Source organism: Lipotes vexillifer, unplaced genomic scaffold (genome assembly GCF_000442215.2).
Source record: "Lipotes vexillifer unplaced genomic scaffold, Lipotes_vexillifer_v1.1 scaffold462, whole genome shotgun sequence".
NCBI classification, from domain to species: Eukaryota; Metazoa; Chordata; class Mammalia; order Artiodactyla; family Lipotidae; genus Lipotes; species Lipotes vexillifer.
The window spans coordinates 1,515,764-1,529,389 of NW_006770402.1; the positions used below are offsets into that span (position 1 = coordinate 1,515,764).

The 13,626-nt window shown below is 33.6% G+C and overlaps 1 protein-coding gene across 13 annotated transcripts in view; it reads left to right on the forward strand.

The window, feature by feature from the left end:
* ADGRL3 (adhesion G protein-coupled receptor L3) overlaps positions 1-13,626 on the forward strand; it is a 588,406-nt gene that overhangs the window by 83,343 nt on the left and 491,437 nt on the right. For all 13 annotated transcript variants that reach the window (XM_007446078.1, XM_007446073.1, XM_007446080.1 and 10 more), the window contains one exon: positions 7,677-7,890. In XM_007446078.1, coding sequence (XP_007446140.1) covers positions 7,677-7,890 — 214 coding nt within the window. The remainder of the gene's footprint in view (positions 1-7,676; positions 7,891-13,626) is intronic.

The following is a 13,626-nucleotide window of genomic DNA, read 5'->3' on the forward strand; positions in this document are numbered from 1 at the left end:
GTTTTAGAAATTTTGTCCCTCATGAATATAATTGGAAGACAATGTAGTATATAATTTTATTAAATGTTGAAAACTTATAACAAGTAGATATGAGTTCATTTATTCAAATACTTGCTACATTTTTTAGGCAACCTCCATGTGGATAATGTCACTTAAAGGTCACCATTTCGTATATATATCCTCAAAAAGAATGATTAACGTTACCCTCATGCTGAAGCTCCATAAGTCAGAAGGATAGCTTTACAGTAATTGTTTTATGATATTCCTCTCATTAGGGCATTTTTTTCCTGTAATTTCAGAAATTCTAAATTTAATGCTTTTCTTTTTGACCTCAGAACATAATTGCCTTTGGTTATTTCTTTATGGTGTCAATTTTAATTGTCACTGTGTTACACTGAATTAAATACTAAAGTATTTAAATTATATGTATTCTTTGTTGAAATAGACTTTTGAAATTCAGTGTATTAGATGCTTACTGGTAGTAGATGTACTTTTATAGAAAGTAGATGATAGTTTGATATTTCACTGGGTTTCCAGTGTTATTTTTGCTGCCAAACGTTTCAGACTAGATTTTCAGAGCACATTTTTTAAAATTTGGATAAGTGTGTTGGCATGTAAAACAGCACCGAGAAAATGCGTATATTTAAGAAAATTATGTCATAGGTTCTGCTGAAACTTAAAATTGGGAATATTTGCTTTTTTGGCAGCATTTAAGTAATGAAGAATTTTTAAAAAGCATTGCCAATAATTTATTATAGGCAGTAACCCACTTCCAGATATGTAAGTGTCCTTCTCTATAATTAAGAAACGCCTTTAAAATCATTAGCCTTGACCTACAAATAGTTTAATTTACTTCTTTCTCATAAGGAGCCAGATCTATTTTCTTTTTATTTTAAAGTTTTCAAAAGAGCCTTTTTTTCCCCTTCTTATGATCATTGGGATACATGGGGGGGAAAAAAACTTAATACCTATTAGTAATCTGTTTTTAGTGCTGAACCTGGATTATTTATGTATTACATATAATGCATAATATAAAATATGTGTATAATAAATTATATATATATGGAATGTAATATGTTTTTAAATTAATGGCCCAAACTATGTTTAAGCAAAGGGATGGTAATATTAGACTATCTGTGTGGGTCATTCATAGTATTTTTCTTTTATTGATTTGGTAATTCTTCAGTATCATCCAACAGTTTCAATGTCCACTCTTTAAACATTCCTTCAGAATTGATTCTGCACTGTACTAGTAATATATAGCCCCAAACTTAGTGGCTTAAAACTGTAAACGTTTATTATATTCTGTGGTTTCTTTAGGTTAGGAATCTGGGAATAGTTTAATTTGCTGGTTCTGGCTCCAGGTCTCTCATAGGGTTGTAGTTACCCAAAGGAAGGGTTTCTTGTGGCTGGAGGGTCAGCCTCCAAGACGCCTCACTTGCCGGCCTTGCAGGTTCATTCTGGCTGTCAGCATAGTGTTCAGCTCTTTTTCTGGACCTCTCCTTGGGGCTGCTTGAATGTGCTTAAGATTTGGTGACAGGCTTTGTACAAAGTGAGTGATTCAAGAGAGGCTAAAGCTGCAATGTCTTGTTAATGAACTGCTCTTGGAAATCACACACTTTCTACCAGGCTGTGTCCATTAGAAGTGAGTCACTAAGTAAAGCCCACATTCAAGAGGAAAGGGAAAAAAATGGAGAAGTAGCAAGGAATTATGAACGTATTTTAAAACTGCCACATGGACATGTTTAATACAATCTTTCTCCCTCCATGGGTCATCTTATCTACTGCTCTGGTTTGAGTACTACCTTACAATTCTCAAATTTATGAAGATCTCTCTTCTAAATCACTGACCTGTATTCAACTTCCTACTAGATTTTGTCCATGGCACTACAATCTAATCACTGGCTTATGCCAGAAACCTGGTAGTCATCCTTGTACCCTCACTTTTACCCTTCATGTTCAACCAATCATCGAATCATGTAATTTTTTTTGTCCCTAAACATAGGTCAAATATGTTCTCTGTCATTACCCATTTAAAGCAACTGTTTTATCTTTACCGCTGCAAAATAGCCTTTTAATTTGCATTTTCTTATCTACGCTTAAAATTTTTTCTTAGTAAATTTAATTTTATTTAATACATGGGACTTGGGGTAAACAAAGTATAAAAGTAAGGAAATGAAAAATAAATAAAAATATAAGCTGTATTGCTAATAGTTTTTAATATCACAACAAACACACACATAGGGCAGGCTGAAGATTTTACCTTCTGCCTAATGGAGAATAGACTGCACCATTTATTTTTGAGTGGATCATTGAATATATAGAACAATCCATGGAAAACCAGATTTGAACAGTGCATTGAAGGCTTGGCCCAGGGAGAGAGATATATAAGTGCTTGATTCATCTGTCCTAAAACTAAGTAGTAGTGGCAGGCATATTGTCCATTTAGTGAAAATCTAAATGAAAATCTTCCTTAAATAGATACACAGTGCTTTTCTCTTATGTTGTTTATACGTCCAGCAACTAAGGAGTACGCTCTTCTACATTTCTTCAGTGGCTACTGATACTCCACCTTCTGCGTTTATTCTCTACATCTATCCTCTTCAGCTACTTACTGTTATTACCATGGTTTTAGCCTATAGTCTACTCATACATTCTAGACTCATGAACCCAAATGAAAATTAAACATTCCTGAGTGTTATCCTGACACCTTAAATTCTACATGTTTAAAAACTTAATTAATTATACTGGGTTAATGCCCTCAACCAACTAACTGGCTGCTTACCTCTTAATCTGTGTTTAGTCTTTTACTTATTGATATCCTTTGTCCTAAAATCCTATGTCTCAAGTAGCACTCCCTTCTTTGAATGCTACCCTGTAAAGCCCTAGGCTTATCCTAGCAAATCTCTGACCCCTGTCCTTGAGTCCCGGAGGAATCAATTGACTCTGGTCATCAGCTTTTAGCACCCTGCTCCCGCCCTCACCCCATCTTTAGACTGGTATCTTTAGTTATCATAACCCACATTCACCAAAAATTTAAAGCATTTTGAGTCAAAAGTCACCAAGCAGGATTGCAGTAGGAAAGCCCAAGAAGAGAGTAACAAAAAACAAGAAGTTTTAACAACAGATTGGCTGAGGTCTCAGAAAGGGAAGAATAAGAGTGATTTGTGCAGAAACAAGTGAGCAAGAACCGGGAGCTAATTCTCCTGTTGTTTAATCCTTGGTCAGGAGCACTTTTAATTAGGAATGTGTTCCACATGGAACTTGGGCAATTCCTGAGGTTCTGGACGTCCTTAGCAGAGAAGCTTAGTTTCATTTGCGTCCTCTTAATCGCATGGTCAGTGGGTAGTTCCAAAGTGCAGCATTTTAACAGAAGTCTACCAGATTTCACATCTGAAGCTTTTCCAATTTATTCAGCCAATGTCTGTTACACACCTAATAGGTGACACTCTGTTCTTTGTTACCACAAATTAACTCATGGTATGAAAATGAGAAGGACCTCAAGAATATGTCATCTGGGCTTCCCTGGTGGCGCAGTGGTTGAGAGTACGCCTGCCGATGCAGGGGACGTGGGTTCGTGCCCCGGTCCGGGAAGATCCCACGTGCTGCGGAGCGGCTAGGCCCGTGAGCCATGGCCGCTGGGCCTGCGCGTCCGCAGCCTGTGCTCTGCAACGGGAGAGGCCACAACAGTGAGAGGCCCGCGTACCACAAAACAAAAAGAAAAAAAAAAAAAGAATATGCCATCTTTTCCCTGTATTATTTTTCCATAAAGGTGTTTCACTGGCTAACTTGCATTGAATTGTTGACATTTTCCATGTCTTAGTTGTTTTCTCTAGTAACCAAAGTCTCTCCGTCGTTAGCATGATAACTGAATGGTAAGAAAGACAAAACAACAACAACAAAAATCGTTTAACTTAAGCATATTTTTCCACTGGACTTTAGTTGCTGATTAAAGCATTTAGCAATGTAATTAAAATAATTTAAATAGCTAATTAGATATGTTATAGAATAGTTTCCAGTAATACATTCCTTTAAACAAAGCATTCATTATTGAGGAATGCAATTTATCACTGAGTTACTGATACTAATGCAATTATATGTTAAATGGAAGAAAGCATCCACAAATCAACCCTAGTACCCTGTAAAAATTTCCATATTTATAACTTTTGAATAATCCTTATAGGCTCAAAGGAGATACATGGGAAATTTGCCCTCGATGTTTTAGTTGACTTTGCCACTGTCTGGTTCTAAATCATGTTTTTGACAGTTAAGACCCAGATTAAAGCTATGTCTGTGTACATGTTTTAGCAAAATGGACTGATGAGTTTAATCAACCAAATTGTCCACTTAGCTAGACAATGCTTTGACTTTATTATTTGCTTATTTTTATTTCTTTGTTAAATTAACTTGTTTTTTAACAATATGACTTAATAGGTGAGGTTAACAAAATATAGCAAGATCAACTCAATGTTTGGAAGCAGTTTCAATGTGATTTTTAAAAAATGGCTATACCAAAGTTAAGAAAAAAATTGTCTCAGCAAATGCTCAAAAGTTTACTGTGAAGCATTCTGAAAAATTCTGATTTCAAGAACATTTTATAAAAAAAGTAAGCAAAAAATATCCATTATTCTATTTAAACTGATTGAAAATGTGAAACTGGATTCCCAAATTGGAACATTTTTATTGTTCAATGATTTTATTGCTTAAAATGCTATATACAGTAATGAAAATATCTTTTTACGTTAAAATAGAATCTGAGTATTAAAAAGGACTTCATGTTTAAACAGCCATCTAATTTCTAAATGATAAATACATATATTTTAGGAACCATAGAAACACACGTTTCAGAAATTCAGTGTCTATTGTGAGACTACACTGTCAAAATGTTGACTCAAGAACAAACTTTAAAAATATTGTTACCAGGCTTCCCTGGTGGCGCAGTGGATAAGAATCTGCCTGCCAATGCAGGGGACATGGGTTCGAGCCCTGCTCTGAGAAGATCCCACATGCCGCGGAGCAACTATGCCTGTGCGCCACAACTACTGAGCCTGCGCTTTAGAGCCCGTGCCCTTCAACAAGAGAAACCATCGCAATGAGAAGCCTGTGCACCACAACGAAGAGTAGTCCCCGCTCACCACAGCTAGAGAAAGCCCGCTTGCAGCAACGAAGACCCAATGCAGCCAAAATTGAAATAAATTTATAAAAAAAAATAATTATTACCACCAATCTTTGTGTTAACTCTCTTTGATCAGTGCTGTGGATGTGCTAGATTCAGGTGTGTGTGTTTGCGTGTGTGTATCTGTCTGTCTGTGTTTGAGGGGGTTTGAGGACAAAACAAGAAAGATGTTGAATGACAACCAGAATGGAATTAACTGTGCAGTGCAGCTTGAGTGACCTATTCGGAAGTTATGCGTGGGGTCTTTGGTACATGTATAGTTTTTCCAAAATGGTATAGAAATGGGGTAAAAACTAATGTCATTTTCTATTTTGAAATAATAGGTATGGTTTCATAAACCAAATCAATATTTTCTGTAGAGTTTCAAGTGAAAATATTTATAGTAATAAAATCTCTTTTTCCCTATTCTCACTCTTTTTACACTTTCTTGCTTCTCTCCTCCCTTCTTTGCTTTTCACATTTCATGCTTACTAAAAAAGCCATAAGAAAAGGTGAATGTATTTATTTAAATACATTTTTATATATGTGCCAGCATTAGTGAGTTAATCAACTATCAATGCAAATTTATAGCTATCATGTATTTATCTCTATAATTAATTCTCTTATGTGAAAATCAACTTACTAGCTGGTTGGTAAAGAATTTAAGAATTTCAATTATGTGCTTTTAAAAGAAGACTTGTTGGGTTTTTACAATTAAACATTTGACTGTCTTCCAATAATGGAAGACAGTCTTGGATTGTGAAACTTATATTCACAGTCTTGGATTGTGAAACTGTTAAATCTGACGTGAAAAGATAGACAGTTTGCTGTATAAAAATGAAATATATATGTTCAGCAAACATATGAGACCAAACAACAAACTAGAAAAACATATTTGCCACAAGTATAAAGGACAACTTTTCAATTTTCTTCTATCCAAAGAACTTTTACAATAACAATGTATAATAAAAAAAAGATGGGGGCTTCCCTGGTGGCGCAGTGGTTGAGAGTCCGCCTGCCGATGCAGGGGATACGGGTTCGTGCCCCGGTCTGGGAAGATCCCACATGCCGTGGAGCGGCTGGGCCCGTGAGCCATGGCCGCTGAGCCTGCTCGTCCGGAGCCTGTGCTCCACAATGGGAGAGGCCACAACAGTGAGAGGCCCACATACCGCAAAAAAAAAAAAGATGAAGGGTCAAGAAACATGGAAATATATTTCATTGTATAAATAAAGTGGTGAAAATTCAAATAAGGATGTTACATCATTCTTTGTCTATCACATTGGCAAAATATAAAGGAATTGGTAATGTGTAGTTTTGAAGAGGAAAGTACTGCTGGTGGAAGTGTACATTTGTATTAAGCTTTTTGGACATCTAGTTGTTGATATTTGCCAAATTTCAAATATATTTATGCCTTCATCAATTTCATTTATTAACATATACCATAAAATATATTTGGATAGTTATATTTTTTCTAAAATATTATAGCCAAGGTACACAGGCAGGTTTATACTTCTTGCAGTATTATGACACAAAAACACTGGGACATTTCTTTTTTTTTGAATTTTATTTTATTTATTTTTTTATATGCAGGTTCTTTGTAGTCATCCATTTTATACACATCAGTGTATACATGGCAATCATTTCTAAGTGCCCATTAACATAAGACCAAATAAATAATGTTTTATATGTATATGTAATGTAGCCATTAAAAATGAGGGATACAACATAGGAATGAAAAGATTTCCACCATATATTGTTAAATTAATAAGTAAACTAAATCAAGATATGAAACAATGTGTGTAGTGTGACACTACCCGATTAAAAGTTACTTAAGTAAAATTAAAAGAGGGATGGGAAGAAATATACAATGTTTGTATTTTTTCTGTAGACAGTTCTAATAGAAAAGTCACCACATTGTTAACTGCTTACCTCTTGACATTGGGGGAAAGGTGTGGGAAGGGAGCTGAAGGAAAATTTAATTTGTCTGCTTACAAATTTCTATTTTCTTAAAGAACATTCACTATTTCTATAATTAACTCAAAAAATATACTGATTATGTTATTACCTGAAATAATGAAACTGTTTCAAAATTGAAATAGATTACTTAAATAAGTATATATAAACTCAAGAGCAGTACGTTTTTTGTTGGTCGTTCATGGTTTCTATTAAAAAACAAAACAAATACACATAGTATTCCTGAGGTTAATCTGAGAATCTTGTTTTACAAACTGCATGATATTTCTGTATAGTCTTTACCTCACATACCAGCCAGTGTTTTAGAAAATCCAGAGTGCTTTGTTCCATTTATAAGAAAAATACCTGTGAGATAAGATTTCTAAGAAATAATTGTTATAGCTAGATTTTTAAAAATTCTGTCAAGTTACTGGAATGAGAGATAGTCTACTTTTAGTTAAAATTATGAATTGCAACTGCTTTATTACTTTATATTAGTATATCAGAAATGGGTACTTTTCCTTTCTATGTAACAAAGATGACTTATTTTTCTTCCTCCTCCTGGTAGCTTTCAGCCGTGCCCCAATTCCAATGGCTGTGGTCCGCAGAGAGCTCTCCTGTGAGAGCTACCCCATAGAACTCCGCTGTCCAGGAACAGATGTCATCATGATTGAAAGTGCCAACTATGGGAGGACTGATGACAAAATTTGTGACTCTGACCCTGCTCAGATGGAGAATATACGATGCTATCTGCCTGATGCCTATAAGATTATGTCTCAAAGGTATGATATTTCTAATATTCTTTGTGCATTTAATATAAACTCTCAACATGCATCTGTGTGACATATTGAGCATAGGTACACATAAAATTGTGTACTTTAGGATACTTTGAACTACTTTTTCAATATCAAACTATTCCCCATATCACTAAAATGCTAGTGCTAGAAATTGTAAATGGCATTTGGAAAATATTAGAATGTATTAGAATATTTATTGTTTTATGTGTTCTATTCTGTATTCTCTAGAACTGAGTTCATTAGTTGAGAAACTAAATTTGTTTTTCAGTTTTCATAAACAGAATTATGTAATTTTCTCCAGAAATTACAGAAAAATTATTTTACTGCTAACAATGATTTCCATTAGTGTGGGAAAAAGAGTAAAATTTAAATTCAGAGGCAATTTTATACCTATTAATCAAAATATATTAAAGACTACTTAGTAATGATTATTTGGCCTTGGAAAACAATAAAAAATATTACTTTGATATCTAGTATATAAATTAATTTATTTAATACATTTAAACTATCTGAAATATTACCATAGTAAAATAGTATAAAGTACCATAGAATATCACTGGATAAGTAAAAAAAATCTTCAATTCTAAAGAGACTGGTCAATTAGAATCTATACTATAGAAAGTTTATATTAAAATTTCTTGATAAATTAGTTAAATATTAAATATATCTCAAATATTTGTTCACTTATTATGACTTCTGAGAAATCAGTGACAGAGTCATTCATTTACAATAAGCCTTCATACTTTCTGACTACTTGCTCACAAAGTAGTTTTTAAAAACTTAATCAATATATGATTTACTTAGTAAATTTGATTTTCATTAGGATTTCTATTTAGGCATCTCTTTCTTTTGTTTAAGGACTTCTTAAAATATGGGGGAAATCAAACATATGTAAAAATAAATTGAATTATAAAAGCAAAGACAGTGGATTTTAAGGATTATCTTTCTTGTACTTAAAAAAGCCTGCCTTATTTTTAACCTTCCTGATACTTAAAATTCTGATATCTACATTGATAGTCAATATTTTTATAAATTTCTGTCATATAAGTTATTCAAAGAAATTATCACATGCCAGGATTTTGATGATCAGAGCATCTGAGGTATACTTGAAAGATAGTGGTCTCTGGGCAAATCTGAGAGCTTTTATTTGTCTATTTCTAAAATGCTGGCTCATGCTAAGGTGAGTGTTAATGAGAAATAAGATTTTAAAATTAGTGATTCCATTTGATATAAGCTTGGTTGCATTTGGTTCTTCTTGTTGTCTCTTGTTGTTATATGTTGACACACCTCCAACTATGGCTAAATTCTCTGACGTTATACCTAAAAGAAATCTAATCATTTTGTTGCCTATAGGTGTTATAATCATCTTTCAGGAATGGTTATTCCATAAGTAGTATGGAATGGGCACCATGACTAAATTGTTATTTTATTTGTTTCAGTCAGAAAACCAAACCCAGGATTCTTCAGAATCTATTCGGGAAGTGGGTTGAGGAGGATTTTCTGCTTTTCTGTGATTAGGTTTTCATTTAAAATGTAGCAGAAGCATTAACTTCACGAGCTTTTGATCTCTATATGATTTTCACCAAAATTGTCTTAATCCTTTCATTGATATTATTAATGGCTCCCAAAATAAGCCCTTAATCTTATAATTATTGCAGAAAATAGTTACAGTGGCTCCTCTGGAGCTACTGAATTTTAAGGGATGCATCTGTAAAGTGACAAATCTGCAGAGTAAAATTGCTTTAAGCACCCTGAGTAAATCACTTTTAGAAGCCTTCCTGGGGGGTTCTCAACTAAGAATTGTCAGTTAAAATAGCTGTGGTTGATTCTCCATGGAGGCAAGTTTCTTGCTTGTATTTAGACCATTAAATGTACTACATTTACACTTGTCCAAAATAAATGGAGAGAAGAAATCTGGTCCCATTTTGTAAGCTACCAAGATATGGGATGATCACATCCACTTAAGCTGCTTTATAATGAACTCTCACTGTCACGCCAATGAGAGCATGTTAAATAATGTTCATAATTACTAATTATGATATGGGCACATCATATTAATTATGATGTCAACAGTTTAAATAATGTGTTTGAATTAAAATAATAGTAGAAAAAAATCTTTTCCAAAAGATGTTTTAGATTATTGTGTTTTCTTTCATTTAAACTTCTAGAAAGACATTATATCAGCCTAAAAGTTTTAAGCATGTCTCTACATGGGAGGAGTATCACTAAACTCAAAAAATTATTTGTGTCTTTGCATAACCTTGTTAAAAACGCTTCCTAACTTACTTCAGCCTCATAAATTAGACAGATGTCATAGGCAAGGACAGACGTGAAATGTTATTCATGCAGATGTTTGAATACATGTTGAATGAATGCATAAATAAAACTGTATACTAACATGTTAGGTGTGAAAAATTGGAGACTTGAATCAGAAAGGTTATGACATGTGACTTCCACATTTTTTTTTTCCCCAGTAGAACTATGCAATCTGACATCTGCTCTAGAGAAGCCAGTTTCCTCACTGCCTTTCAGATTGAGCCTGGTGTTCTCAACTCTAAGTGTGTTCTCATGCCATTCTGTCCCCTATTTCTCTGAGTGTTCTGTGCTTTACTTTTTTCATTATACTACCAGAAGACTTTTTCATTATACTACTAGAACACATTTATTTATCCTTCTCAGAACTTCTGAGGCCACTCACCTGTTATCATCTACATCCATCATTTTTGCATCCAAACAATAAATGTGTAGTATCATATTTTAGACAGTTTTCTTGTGTAAAGTAAATTGTAGGCTTCTAGAAGGCAGACTTTCTGTTTATCTTACCTAAAACTAACTTTTAATATGTAATAATCAAATATATGTATATATATATGTATATTTCAAATCAAACCAAATATATATATATTTCAAATCAAATCAAATATATGTATAAATTTAGAAATACACCATCCAATTTTGTCATGCCATTTAAAAACTTTCTTAACTTTATTTTCTGAGTCATTTTTGTTTCTTTTTACTTTATATACTTAAAAGTTTAAAAAGAGTACATATAGCTTTTGAATATAAATGTGAAAATGACTGTTGGCAACTGATAACTACAGAAATTTTACATTTTTAATGCAGCTGAGGTGTTCGTTTTCTTCAGCTATTAATGGAAATACTTGCATTTTTTTTCTCTTCAATCTTTTTTATTGAAGTATGGTTGAGAAAACTTGCATTTATTAATTCCACCAATACCTGAAAGTCCATGATATGCTGCTCACTATGACAATTACTCTGCAGTTTGGTGGTTAAATAAGTCTGGCATGGTTCCTGTCCACAAAACTGTAGTTTTTTGGCCAATAAAAAACAAATAGCTGTATCATTTGTTCAGTAATTTATTTTTATCTCAGTTACATTTATTGAAGAGTTCAAAACAAGAAGGAATACTCTTTTACCTAGATCATATTAGGGAGTATTCACTGAAGAGAAAGTGTTAGGCTCGTCCTTGAAGGATTGCAGCGTTAGTGGAACCGGAAGAGACCAAAGTGATATTAGATATATAAGTGGATGAACGCCAAAAAAGATCGTGGGAAACAGCTTCTCTTCAGTAACCCTTCACCCATCCTTTTCTGTCATGGCTTCACAAGCTTATTGGTGTCTGCTGTGGACAGCTTACTGTCTCTAGGCCCTCTCCCAAACGTGCCTGAAGCCAGCCCTCCACCATCATCCATCCCTATAGACCCAGTACACCTTGACAATTCGATGATAAACTAGCCTGGATGCTATTCCCTTGTCATTAAAAGCTCCAAATGGAGTCCTTCTTATAAATTGGACATAGAGTCCATCTAAATGTGGGAAGTTTGAATATCATATGTAATGATATCTTCATGCCAGCTTTTTATGACAAATATTTTAAACATGTAGCATAACAGCCTTATTCTGCATAGAGTTGCCCATAATTTTTTAGTTGAAAAGGAATTTTGAACAAGCATGTATATATGTATAGGAAGTACAGTGATTTATTGAGTTATAATATATATACTGAAAATTGCACACATGATAAGTGTACAACTCAGTGAATTTTCACAAACCAAGCTTATCTAACAACAACTAAGTAAAGACAGAACATTAAGGGTACCTCAGACATCACACCTTGTGCTTTGTATCAGCCATCCTCCCCTCAACCAAGAATTGCTGCTATTGGGACTTCTATCATCTGAAATTATTTTGCTCATTTTGTAATTTAAATAAATGGATTCATATAGTATATGCTTTTTGGTGTCTAGCTTCTCTCATTCAGTGTATTCAGTTTTAAATATAACTTTATTGAAGCATTTTTATATATCAAATTCACCTATTTTGAGTGTACAATGATTTTTTTTTTTTTTAGTAAATTTACCAAGTGATACAATCATCACCATAAGTCAGTTTTAGATCATTTACATCACCACAGTAAGATTCTTCACACCCATTGTTGTTAATCCCCATCTCCTTCTCCACCCCATTCAATGACTAGTCTGTTTTCTGTCTTTGTGTCCATCCTTCATGCATTACTTTTTTAAGCTAAAACCTGAATATTTGAAGTCAAGTTAGATTTAGTGGGTGTTTCAGTGGGGACGTTATCAAAGAAATACTAGCAGTTATTCCTGGAGGCATGGACATAAATATGTTGCTTGCCTTTTGAAGTATGTTAGAATCAAAGATCATGAATCTACACATTTAAAAAGTACCCTCTGTAGAGTTTTCTATCAAGGAGAGATGTTAAATGTATAAAGTAGGAGTAATTTTTTTCTGATTAAATGAGTGATTTAAGTTTTACTTTTAATCTTCCAGCACCATTTTCGCAATATTACATTTTCACATGTCATAGTCACATCAAGAACATGCGAAAAAAAAAAGAAAAAAGAAAAAGAGGCAGGGAGGGAGAATTGTTTCTCACCTTTCCAGAAAAGTTATGTTTCATTTTATATCAGTATCACTTCAGGGGATTTTACAGTATACAAAAAGGGCTTTGTTTTTGTTGTGTTTAATCCTGGTGAAGTTAAGAACTCTTTCAACAGCAGTAGAAGAAACGCCAGTGGCAGTTTTTTGTATGTATATTGCTGAAAAAATGTTCTGCAATAACTGTGTATGTAGACATGAGTTTTTCAATTGGAGTATTCTCCTTTGCTTCCTTGACAGATTCATCACATCATGTCTTGTATTTCTCTTATGAATTATAACAGATCAAAAACAATCCTGCATATCAGGGTCTTTTCCATTGAATCCATATTCTAATGCAGTAACATGAACAAAAGAACAGATAGGCATACAAACAGAAGGAAAAAAAGGAGGGAAGGAAATGAAGGAAGGAAGGAAGAAAACTCCTATTCCCAAAGCCCAAATGTAGAGAATATGAAGAAACTGGAAAGTTTCTATCTGGAAGGCATTTATCTCTTCTTCTCTAATATTTTGTCCCATTTTGATTCTGAGAATACATATTTGATAATATTCTACTAAAATGCTTTCTAGTAATCTTTACTAATATTAACTTAATTTTGAATGAAATTATATGTTATGTATGTGTAGTTTGAAATTCAGAAAGTTAGTAAATGATTCAAGTATTTCAGGATAGTTTAGGATAAAAGTTAAAGGGAGTTGTGTTGGCTGTCTCTTACAGGTCTTGGGGAGTATTAACCTTTTGTGCAGCCATTTTCTAAGCACTGTTCATGGAAACGTGGAATCCCTGAGTCCTTTCTT